The following is a 12863-nucleotide window of genomic DNA, read 5'->3' as shown; positions in this document are numbered from 1 at the left end:
CTTGTTGCGAGTGCGGGGATGGGGAGAGAGAGCAGTGTTGCGGGGTATGGAAGAGACCCTGGTGCGAGCCTCATTTATGGTGGAGGAGGGGAACCCTCTTCCATACCGCGCAACACTGCTCTCTCTCCCCATCCCCCCACTCGCAACAAGGGCCGAGTCCCCCTAGTCCTCACCTTCCTGACCAGCCGTCACATACAAAAAGAATCCTCCGTCAGTTTCGCCACCAACGTGACCTGCTCGCCACATCTTCCCATCTCCCCCTATTTGCCTTCCGCAAAGAGCGCTCCCTCCATAACTCCCTTGTCAATTCTTCCCTTCCCTCTGTACCACCCCCTCCCCGGGTACTTTCCTGCACGCAAGAGATGCAACAGACCTCCCCCCTCGAGTTCAAGGACCCAAGCAATCGTTCAGGTGCGACAGAGGTTTACGCATCCTTCCAACAGTTGCGTCCGCTGCTCTAGATGTCAGCAGATCTATATCGGTGAGACCAAGCGGAGGTTGGGCGATCGTTTCGCCGAACACCTCCGCTCGGTCCGCAATAACCAACCTGACCTCCCGGTGGCTCAGCACTTCAACTCCCCCTCCCACTCCGTCTCCGACCTCTCTGTCCTGGGTCTCCTCCATGGCCACAGCGAGCAGCACCGGAAATTGGAGGAACAGCACCTCATATTCCGTTTGGGGAGTCTGCATCCTGGGGGCATGAACCTCGAATTCTCCCAATTTTGTTAGCCCTTGCTGTCTCCTCCCCTTCCTCAGTCTTCCTGCTGTCTCATCCCCAGCCTTCGGGCTCTCCTCCTAGCCTTTCTTGTCCCCCCCCCTGGATCTCTGAGAAGGGTTTCGGCCCGAAACGTTGCATTTCCCTCGCTCCATAGATCTGCTGCACCCGCTGAGTTTCTCCAGCTTTTTTGTGTACCTTCGATTCTCCAGCATCTGCAGTTCGTTCTTAAATATAGGTAGTAGTTCAGCACTGCTCACTGGTTGTGGTTCAATCCTGACTATGGGTGCCGTCTGTACGGAGTTTGTACATTCTCCACGTGACCTGCGTGGGTTTTCTTCAAGATCTTTGTTTTCCCCCCACACTCCAAAGACGTACAGGTTTGTAGGTAAATTGGTTCTGGTGTAAATGTAAATTGTCCCTAGAGTGTTTAGGACAGTATTTAGGACATGGTCCACCAACACCGCTGCACTGGTGAAAAAGGCACAGCAACGACAGTTCTTCCTGAGGACATTAAAAGAGACTGGTCTGCCCCAACAGCTGCTGTCAACGTTCTACCGCTGCACCACAGAGAGCATATTAACATATTGCATCTCTGTGTGGTATCTCAGCTGCACGGAGGCAGAGAGGAGAGCTCTTCAGGAGAGCGTGTCGTCCACAGAGCGCAGAGGATTATTGGGACACCGCTACCAGTCTTGGACGGCATCTACCACACATGGTGCCTCAGGAAGGCCGTCAGCATCCACAAAGACTCCTCACACCCTTGTAACGGAATGTTCGAACTACTTCCCTCCGGCAGACGTTACAAGGCCATCTACTCCCGAACCTCCAGACTCAGGAACAGCTTCATTCCCAGAGCTATAGCTGCTCTGAACCGGCCCTGCTGAGTTACACATCTGCACTTTGAAACGTCAATGTATTTTTACCATCATGTTTCTCCTAAATCAGATGTTATTTAAGCCTGACATCGGATGGAAGCTTACCAAATCTCGTTGCACTTCGTGTGCAATGACAATAAAATTGGTATATTATTACTGTGGGGGATTATGCAATACGGACTCGGTGGGCAAGGCCTGTTTCCATGCTGGTCTCTAAACCAAACCCATAGGTGATGTTTCAGGTCGGCACCCTTCTTCAGACCCAACCCAAAACGTCACCTATCCATGTTCTCCACAGATGCTGCCTGACCCGCTGAGTTACTCCAGCACTCTGTGAAACGTCACCTATCCATGTTCTCCACAGATGCTGCCTGACCCGCTGAGTTACTCCAGCACTATGTGAAACGTCACCTATCCATGTTCTCCACAGATGCTGCCTGACCCGCTGAGTTACTCCAGCACTCTGTGAAACGTCACCCATCCATGTTCTCCACAGATGCTGCCTGACCCGCTGAGTTACTCCAGCACTTCGTGTCTACCTGCATCTGCAGTTACATTTTATTCCATTGTAATCATTTTGTTTTCCTGTTTTTGGGGGCGTTAAGATAAATAGGTTCAACAAGTGTGAAGACCGTGCCATCCTGATAACCGACCTGTACCTGTACAAACTGGAGCCCGCAAAATGCTACAAGAACATGAAAACCCTGCCTCTCACACAGGTGAGTATCATTTACTTCAAATATATCTTTTATACATATAAAATATATACAATAATTGCACTGCAGCGCGGAAACGGGCCCTTCGGCCCACTGAGTCCGCGCCGACCAGCGATCCCCGCACACTAACACCATCCTATACACATTAGCGACAATTTCTATATCTACACCAAGCCAATTAGCCTACAAACCTGTACGTCATTGGAGTGTGGGAGGAAACCCAAGATCCCGGAGAAAACCCACGTAGGTCACAGGGAGAACATGCAAACTCCACACAGACAGCAGATGCAGCCGGGATCAAACTCGGATCTCTGGTGCTAAACAAAAAAGTTCTGTTTTATATCTATTTACATATACATATACACATACAAATATATATATACACACATTATAAGTGAAAACAAAAAGAAAGACAAGGGACTGTTGCCCGGCTGCCGTGTGCACAGCACCTTCACAGGAACAAACAACCAAACAAACAAACCCCCTGGTTAGAGGATTCTAAAACTAGACTGTGTGTCTCCCCCGCTCCCCCCCCCCCAACCACACCACACCAGGTCCCCCTTTGTTCTTCCAACGTCCCCCTACTCTGGGTCTCCATTGTCTTCCACTCCCCCTTCACGCCCATCGACCGCGAGGCCCCACCGCCGCCGAGACTCCCTTTGCTGCCGAGCCTCCCACTACCGCTGCCGAGACTCCTTTGGTGCAGACATGGCTTCATTGTAGTCCCTGCAAAGCCTGTGGGGCGCGGGTCGGGCGCTTTCCAGTCATCGCTCCAGCCAGCGGTGATGCCGCGGTTGTTTGGCGGGTGGATTGGGCCCGCGCGACTCCCCCGGGACACTCCAGCCGTGCGGTTGGCTCCCCGGGATGCTGGGATATATATTATATACAGAACTTTTTTGTAGTGTATTATCATCATCATTCTTTATTGTCATCGTGCAAAGCAACAAATTGTACAGTGCAAAATGAGAAGACGTTTCTCAGGGAATACCGGAGCATCGCACATAAAAACTCAAACATTTCACACGTAAATAAAAACAATCCAGTTCCTGATAAAAAAAAAAAAACAGTACGAATAGTTAAAAAAAAATGCAGGTAAAAAAGCAACATTAAAATACAATTTTAAAAAAAAGTCATAAAATGTCCAGAGCAGCTGATATAAGTGACCTGAGCCAGTGCCAGAGTTATTACTCAGTGCCAGTTATTAAATTGCCAGTGCAAAAGCAGCAGAATCAGGTGGAGTGACTGTTTAGCAGCCTCACAGCCTATGGAAGGAAGTTGTTTAGCAGTCTGGTTGTCCGGGCTTTGATGCTGCGGTATCTCTTTCCTGATGGCAGGAGATCTAGATGTGTGTGGAGTGGGTGCAATCTGTCCTTACCTATGCTCAGTGCTTCTTTCAGGCAGCGGCTCTGGAACAGTTCTTGTACCGAGGGTAGCGAGATTATGGTGTTTACAGAGTTCTATATTAACATATAAAGTTCCTAGGTTCAAGAAGAAGATTTAGAACATTCGGCCCGGGCAAGTCTAGTCCGCCATTTCATCATTATCTTCCCCTCTCAACCACATTCTCCTGCCTTCTCTCCGTAACCCCAGTCGTGCCCGCTGCAACATAGAATTTCATTGTTCTGTTTCAGGACATATGACAATAAAACACTCTTGACTTGACTCGTGTGTACGAAGGAACTGCAGATGCCGGTTTAAGCTGTAAATTGCTTGTATCTAAGCTTCCCCCCAGTCTAGTTTCAGTAAAAACACTGAATCAAGCACTTGAAACAACTCATCTTTATTTTAACATAAGCGCAATTACAGTTCAACTACTGTAGCTATCCCACCGTGGGTTCGATCCTCGTATCTGCCCGCCCAAGCCGTCTAGACCTTGCTCAGACAGAGACACTCCAGAAAGTCACACAGTCCCAAGCGCTCTCAAGACAATCGATGCTGGACCTCGTGGTAGCGGGACCTCGAGGGGCCGAACCACATGGGGGTGGTCTCTGAACAATCCAATTACTGATATCGATTAACCCCATACATAACAGACATTTCCCTAACCCAATAATACAGCAGCTTAATACATTGTATTCAAACAGGGCTTCTCAAGGAAGCCAACTTAGCAACATTTACCCTGATCCACCAGAAACCCAGACATGGCTCAATACTTCATCCAATCAACACTCGGCAAAGTTGAACCCATCAAACATTTTTTACAATTATTTACAAGTTCTGGTTTGCAGCCATCCAATCCATTCTAAGCATTTTGCACCTAATTGACAGGGTCTGCAGATGTTCTTATTCTTTTCTTGCAGATTGTATCTAGGCTCTGGACACACTGGCACCACTCCACAGCTTATCCCAGCTCTGCAGAGAGAAATTCCAAATTGACCAAATCTCCCAGCAGCCCTGAAGCCCTGAAGCTTTTACCCCATTTTGAAGTCCTAGCCTCTCCAATTTAGCCAGGATTAACAAAGATAGACACATAATGCTGGGGTAGCTCGGCGGGACAGGCAGCATCTCTGGAGAAGAAGGAATGAGTGACGTTTCTGGTCGAGGCCCTTCTTTGGACTCAGTCTATCTTGACTTCACTTTTCATCAGGTAGAGGGGGAATGGATATAGAACACAGAACTGGACAACAAAGGAACAGGTCCTTCGGCCCACAATGTTTGTGCTGAACACGATGCCAAGTTGAAACAGGCAGCATTTCGGGTCAGGACTCTTCTTCGGACTGGGAATCCATTTTTCCCCCAATATGCCCCCCCCCCCTTCCCTCTCTTTGCCTCGACTTCCACCCTTATCCCTCCCTCCAGCGTTACACTTCATAATGCATTAATCTTTTACTGTGTTCTTTTTTTGTAAACCGGCATCTGCAGTTCCTCGTTTCAACCAGCAACCATGGCCTGTTGTGAGAGGCGCATTGTCTAACAATCAGCTCCTCACATTTCGCTTGGGTAGTTTACACCCCAGTGGTATGAACATTGACTCCTCTAAACCTCAGGTAGCCCTTGCCTTCCCTCTCTCTCCATCCCCCCCCCCTTCCCAGTTCTCCCACCTAATGACTCCCCCTACATTATTTCCTTGTTCCACCCTCTGCCCTGTCTGATGAAGGGTCTCAACCCGAAATGTTGCCAATTCCTTCTCTCCAGAGATGCTGCCTCACCCGCTGAGTTACTCCAGCATTTTGCGTCTAATCTCGGGATGAGTCTGTTGCATTCTAGTTGTCCCCCTTCACGCAGTTAAGGTTTCTCTCCTTCACAACAAGGCCATAAGGTCATGTGATAGGAGTAGAATTAGGCCATTCGGCCCATCAAGTCTACTCCACCATTAAATCATGGCGGATCTATCTCTCCCTCATGACCCCATCCTCCTGCCTTCTCCCCGACACCAATCGGTTACTGAAGACATCCACAAACTAACGGCAGCTCTAACCTCCTCCGTTTCATCCACAAGGTGACGGGACTGAGTGTCACCAGCGGCAAGGACCAACTGATCATCTTCCACACCAAGGCCAACGATGACCTGGTTGTCTGTCTCCAGGGGAACGCTAACAGGATCGGAGAGGTTGTTGGAGTCCTGGCAAACCACTTCACCAAGTAAGTGTTGATGTCACATCAGAGGAGCAGAATTAGGCCATTCGGCCCATCGAATCTATTCCATCCCATTCAGTTCAGCGTAGTTTCATTTAATGTAGTGTAGTGTAGTGTAGTGTAGTGTAGTGTAGATTAATTTTATTTAGCATAGTTTTGTTTATTGTAATTTAGTTTAGTTTAATTTAGCTTTATAATATTATCCTTTAGCGAGACCAGGCAGGTTGAGTTAAATATTTTTTTATTGACAATTAAAAACGATAATTAAACTCGTTAGCACACGTGCCTGATAAGCTAACACGAGAATAGCTCCCGTTGCTGGGAGGGGCGCTGACGAGTAACTGAAAAAGCCCGCTAACGAAACCCCGCCGTCACGTGATCGCGCCAACCAATAACGAGGGTTCAAACTTCCCCAAACCACCACTAGTGCCGCTACAATGTCTTGTTTAGTTTATTGTAGTTTAGTTTAATGCCATGTTTAGTTTAGCTGCAGTATAATGTGGATAAATGTGAGGTTATCCACTTTGGTGGCAAAAACAGGAAAGTAGATGATTATCTGAATGGTGGCCGATTAGGAAAAGGGGAGATGCAACGAGACCTGGGTGTCATGGTACACCATTCATTGAAGGTAGGCATGCAGGTGCAGCAGGCAGTGAAGAAGGCGAATGGTATGTTAGCATTCATAGCAAAAGGATTTGAGTATAGGAGCAGGGAGGTTCCACTGCAGTTGTACAGGGTCTTGGTGAGACCACACCTGGAGTATTGCGTACAGTTTTGGTCTCCTAATCTGAGGAAAGACATTCTTGCCATAGAGGGAGTACAGAGAAGGTTCACCAGACTGATTCCTGGGATGTCAGGACTTTCATATGAAGAAAGACTGGATAGACTCAGTTTGTACTCGCTAGAATTTAGAAGATTGAGGGGGGGATCTTATAGAAACTTACAAAATTCTTAAGGGGTTAGACAGGCTAGATGCAGGAAGATTGTTCCCGATGTTGGGGAAGTCCAGGACAAGGGGTCACAGTTTAAGGATAAGGGGGAAATCTTTTAGGACCGAGATGAGGAAAACCTTTTTCACACAGAGAGTGGTGAATCTCTGGAATTCTCTGCCGCAGAAGGTAGTTGAGGCCAGTTCATTGACTATATTTAAGAGGGAGTTAGATGTGGCCCTTGTGGCTAAAGGGATCAGGGGGTATGGAGAGAAGGCCGGTACAGGATACCGAGTTGGATGATCAGCCATGATCATATTGAATGGCGATGCTGGCTCGAAGGGCCGAATGGCCTACTCCTGCACCTATTGTCTATGTTTCTATGTTACGTGCAGTTTTGCTTATTGCAGTTTAGTATAGTTCAGTGTAATGTAGTTTGGTTTGGTGTGTTTTATTGTGGTTTAGTTTAGTTAAGTGCCATTTTCTATAGTGCAGTTCAGTTTATTGTTGCGTGTGAAAACCTTTTGTCGTGCGCTAATAGCCCTGTCCCACTGTACGAGTTAATTCCAAGAGTTCCCCAGATTTTGCCCCGATTCGAACTCGGAGATTTACGGTAATGGCCGCTCGTCGGTACTCGGGGCTCTCGTGGACATTTTTCAACATGTTGAAAAATCTTCACGAGTCTTCCCGTGCTTACCTGCCGTTAGCGAGTCTTCCCGAGTACCTGCCGTTAGCGCTAAGAGACATCCCCGAGCTCCGACGTACCTGCTACGTTCATTCTCCGTGCTTACCATGAGTTTGATTTTTTTATAAACTCGGGAGAGCTCTTGGAATGAACTCGTACCGTGGGGCAGGGTCTTTAACCAGTCAGCGGAAAGACAATACATGATTACAATCGATCCATTTACAGTGTACAGATACATGACAGTAACGCCATTCAATCACGCCTGATCTATCATTCCCACTCAACCACATTCTCCTGCCTTCTCCCCATAACCCTTGACACCCGTACTAATCATGAACCTGCCAATCTCTCTGTCTTAAAAATACCCAAAAGGACTTGGCCTCCACAGCCTTCTGTTGCAACGAATTCCAGATTCACCACCCACTGACTAAACCTAGAAACATAGAAACATAGAAATTAGGTGCAGGAGTAGGCCATTCGGCCCTTCGAGCCTGCACCGCCATTCAAAATATGATCATGGCTGATCATCCAACTCAGTATCCCGTACCTGCCTTCTCTCCATACCCCCTGATCCCCTTAGCCACAAGGGCCACATCTAACTCCCTCTTAAATATAGCCAATGAACTGGCCTCGACTACCCTCTGTGGCAGAGAGTTCCAGAGATTCACCAATCTCTGTGTGAAAAAAGTTCTCCTCAAGTTGATCTCCTTTCTAACGATTACGCCCTTTCATTCTGAGGCTGTGGCCTCTGGTCCTAGACTATCACACCAGTGGAAACATCCACTCTATCCAGGCCTTTCACTATTTGGTAAGTTTCAATGAGGTCCCACCTCATGCTTCTAAACTCCAGCGAGTACAGGCCCAGTGCCGACAAATGCTCATCGTCGAATATGCATTGCCTCATGGTGAGTGAAAAATGGATATTGCTCAATGCAACAGCTTTTACGATGATGAAAATACAGGCCCATTCACATGGACAATAGGTGCAGGAGTAGGCTATTTGGCCCTTCGAGCCAGCACCGCCATTCAATGTGATCATGGCTGATCATCCACAATCAGTACCCCGTTCCTGCCTTCTCCCCATATCCCTCGACTGCGCTATCTTTAAGAGCCCTATCTAGCTCTCTCTTGAAAGCATCCAGAGAACCGGCCTCCACCGCCCTCTGAGGAAGAGAATTCCACAGACTCACAACTCTCTGTCATAGTCATTGAGCCGTACAGTGTGGAAACAGGCCCTTCAGCCCTACTTGCCTCCGCTGAGCAACATACCACCGTCGACACTCCCTGTGACCGCGTGACCTTCCTCCGGGTGCTCCGGTTTCCTTCCACATCGCAAAGACGCCAAGTTCAGAGGTAAATTGTAGGGAGTGGATGCGAAAGTGGGATAATCAAGAACGAGTATGAACAGCTGATCGATGGTTGGTGTGGATTGGCTGGGATGAAGAGTCTGATTCCATGCTGTCGTTAATAAGGGCGAGAAAAATTTATCACCGTCTACTCGGGTTCAGTATCACACACAGATTGTTCATTATAATCAATGATGGAAACTTATTGCCTCGAGTACAATGCTCAAAAACTCTCCTTGAAGCTTAACTGCCCTGGGTTTGAGTCTGTGCCTTGGTTAGGGACATTGAAACGGTTCTTGCATGATCCCAATTTTACATAGAAACATAGAAAATAGGTGCAGTAGGCCATTCGGCCCTTCGAGCCCACACTGTCATTCAATGTGATCATGGCTGATCATCTAAAATCAGTACCCCGTTCCTGCCTTCTCCCCCATATTAACAGACAATAGACAATAGGTGCAGGAGTTGGCAATTCGGCCCTTTGAGCCAGCACCGTCATTCAATGTGATCATGGCTGATCATCCCCAATCAGTACCCCGTTCCTGCCTTCTCCTCCATTCCCTTAGCCCTAAGAGCCAAATCTAACTCTCTCTTGAAAACATCCAGTGAATCGGCCTCCACTGCCTTCTGTGGCAGAGAATTCCACAGATTCACAATTCTCTGGATGAAAACGTTTTTCATCATCACAGTCCTAAATGGCCTACCTCTTATTCTTAAACTGTGACCCCTGGTTCTGGACTTCCCCCAAATTTGGGAAATATATTTCTTGCATCTAGCCTGTCCAATCCTTTAATAATGTTATATGTTTCTATAAGATACCCTCTCATCCTTCTAAATTCCAGTGAATACAAGCCCAGTCGACCCATTCTTTCATCATATGTCAGTCCCACCATCCCGGGAATTAACCTGGTGAACCTACGCTGCGCTCCCTCAATAGCAATAATGTCCTTCCTCAAATTAGGAGACCAAAACTGCACATATTCAATACTCCGGGTGCGGTCTCACCAGGACGCTGTACAACTGCAGTACGACCTCCTTGCTCCTAAACTCAAATCCTCTCACAATGAAGGCCAACATGCCATTAGCCATTAGCTTTCTTCACTGCCTGCTGTACCTGCATGCTTACTTTCAAAGCTTTGCTTGTATGCTATTCAAAGAGATCAGATAATACCAGACATATTTATAAACGTCAAACTCGAGTGCAATAGAAGAATAAAAGTCAATACAATAAAAGTCTGAAGAAGGGTCCCAAACTGAAACGTCACCTATCCATGCTCTCCACAGATGCTGCCTGACCCGCTGAGTTACTCCAGCACTCTGTGAAATGTCACCTATCCATGTTCTCCACAGATGCTGCTGCACCCACTGAGTTACTCCAGCACTCTGTGAAACGTCACCTATCCATGTTCTCCACAGATGCTGCCTGACCCGCTGAGTTACTCCAGCACTCTGTGAAACGTCACCTATCCATGTTCTCCACAGATGCTGCCTGACCCGCTGAGTTACTCCAGCACTCTGTGAAACGTCACCTATCCATGTTCTCCACAGATGCTGCCTGACCCGCTGAGTTACTCCAGCACTCTGTGAAACGTCACCTATCCATGTTCTCCACAGATGCTGCCTGACCCGCTGAGTTACTCCAGCACTCTGTGAAACGTCACCTATCCATGTTCTCCACAGATGCTGCCTGACCCGCTGAGTTACTCCAGCATTTAGGGCATCACAGTGGCGCAGTGGTAGAGTTGCTGCCACAGGGCGCATAGACCCAGGATAGATTTTGACTACGGGCGCTGTTTGTACGTAGATTGTACATTTTCCCTGTGACCGTGTGGGTTTTCTCCGGGTGCTCTGGTTTCCTCCCACACTCCAAAGGTGTGCAGGTTTGTAGGTTAATCAGCTTCAGTGAAGATTGTAAATTGCGTGTACTGTGTGTAGGATGGCGCTAGTGTACAGGGATTATTGTTCGGCAGAGAAAACCTACGCGGTCACAGGGTGAACGTACAAACTCCGTACAGGCAGCACCCATAGTCAGGATCGAACCTGGGTCTCTGGTGCTGTAAGACGTGGTCGACGTGGGCTGAAAGGCCTGTTTCCGTGTTGTATCTCAGAGAGTCAGAGTGATACTGTGTGGAAACAGGCCCTTTGGCCCAACTTGCCAGCACCGGCCAACATGTCCCAGCTACACTAGTCACACCTGCCTGCGTTTGGCCCAGATCGCTCCAAACCTGTCCTATCCATGTACTTGTCGAACGGTTTCTTAAACGCTGCAACAGTCCCCGTCTCAACTACCTCCTCTGGGAGCTCGTTCCATACATCCACCTCCCCGTGTATGAAAAAGTCACCCCTCAGAATCCTATTAAATTTCCCCACCCTTTCCCTGAAAAGTCTTAGACAATAGGTGCAGGAGTAGGCCATTCGGCCCTTCGATCCAGCACCGCCATTCAATGTAATCATGGCTGATCATTCCCAATCAGTACCCCGTTCCTGCCTTCTCCCCATATCCCCTGACTCCGCTCTTTTTAAGAGCCCAACTAGCCCTCTCTTGAAAGTATCCAGAGAACCGGCCTCCACCACCCTCTGAGGCAGAGAATTCCACAGACTCACCACTCTCTGTGAGAAAAAGTGTTTCCTCATCTCCGTTCTAAATGGCTTACTCTTTATTCTTAAACTGTGGCCCCTGGTTCTGGACTCCCCCAACATCGGGAACATGTTTCCTGCCTCTAGTGTGTCCAAACCCTTAACAATCTTATATGTTTCAATGAGATGCCCTCTCATCCTTCTAAACTTTAGAGTATACAAGCCCAGCCGCTTCATTCTCTCAGCATATGACAGTCCCGCCATCCCGTGAATTAACCTTGTAAACCTACGCTGCACTCCCTCAATAGCAAGAATGCCCTTCCTCAAATTAGGGGACCAAAACTGCACACAATACTCCAGCTGTGGTCTCACTAGGGCCCTGTACAACTGCAGAAGGACCTCTTTGCTGCTATATTCTATTCCTCTTGTTATCAATGTGATCATGGCTGATCATCCCCAATCCTGCCTTCTCCCCATATCCCCCGACTCCGATATCTTTAAGAGTCTTGGAACATTTGTATCATTTGAGTCCGAGATTGACCCCGAGGTCGAACATAAAGTGCCTGTCTTCGAGGCAAAGGGAAATAGTTTTTCACTCTCAGAGTCAAACTCCGACATGTATCAGATGTCTGGCTTTGAAGTCAAGCTCCATTCTTCTCCCTGCCTGCCTGCAATGGCTCTCCGGGAATAATGAGCAGGAACAACACCATCTGTGAGAGGCAGCTGCCAACACGCGACTGCCTGCCTTCCCACAGGAGACAGAGTGAGGGGGGGGGGGAACATAGACAAGGCTCTGGGTGCTGGTCTGTACAGAGTTTGTACATTCTCCCAGTGACCGTGTGGGTTTTCTCCAGGCGTAGGACTTGCCCTCAAGTGAGACAGCAGCAGCAGAGTTGCTGCCCTACAGCGCCAGAGACCCGGGTTCGATCCCGACTATGGGCACTTGTCGGTGTGAAGTTTGTACGTTCTTCCCTGTGAACGAGTGGGTTTTCTCCGGGTGCTCTGGTTTCTCCCCACACTCCAAAGACGTGCAGGTTTGCAGGTTCAGTAGCTCGGGCGAGGATTGTACATTTGAGTTTAGTTTTGGTTTAGTCGAGAGATAGAGCGCGGAAACGGGCCCTTCGGCCCACCGTCCCGTACAGACAGCACCCATAGTCAGGATTGAACCCGAGTCCCAGGCGCTGTGAGGCAGCAACTCCAGTGTGTATAGGATATAGGATGGTGCATGTCGGGTTATGCTTGTAATAAGGCTCGTACCACGACGTAAACAGAGTATATCTTTAATCTGTACAACAGCAGCAACTGCAACAGCCTCGTGTGCAAGCCCAGGCAACTCCCTAACTGCCCACACCCTGGGTTCCAGTCACATCCGGTTACTGGAGCCTGGCTTCTGGCACACAGGGTCCTAGTGCCCCTCTGCTCAGCCTTACACTATTATTGC

At 48.4% G+C, this 12863-nt stretch overlaps 2 protein-coding genes across 2 annotated transcripts in view; both read left to right on the top strand.

Moving 5' to 3' along the window:
• The window catches only part of LOC129715045 (RNA-binding protein 43-like), a 260957-nt gene that overhangs the window by 118478 nt on the left and 129616 nt on the right, over positions 1 to 12863 (top strand). The gene's annotated exons all lie outside the window — the stretch shown is intronic.
• LOC129715042 (unconventional myosin-Id-like) overlaps positions 1 to 12863 on the top strand; it is a 106970-nt gene that overhangs the window by 84721 nt on the left and 9386 nt on the right. The window contains 2 exon segments of the mRNA XM_055664875.1: positions 2199 to 2312; positions 5749 to 5891. Of these exon segments, the coding sequence (XP_055520850.1) occupies positions 2199 to 2312; positions 5749 to 5891 (257 nt within the window).

The sequence above is a fragment of the Leucoraja erinacea genome, chromosome 49 (assembly GCF_028641065.1).
Source record: "Leucoraja erinacea ecotype New England chromosome 49, Leri_hhj_1, whole genome shotgun sequence".
NCBI lineage: Eukaryota > Metazoa > Chordata > Chondrichthyes > Rajiformes > Rajidae > Leucoraja > Leucoraja erinaceus.
This window is presented reverse-complemented; position numbering and strand designations above follow the sequence as displayed.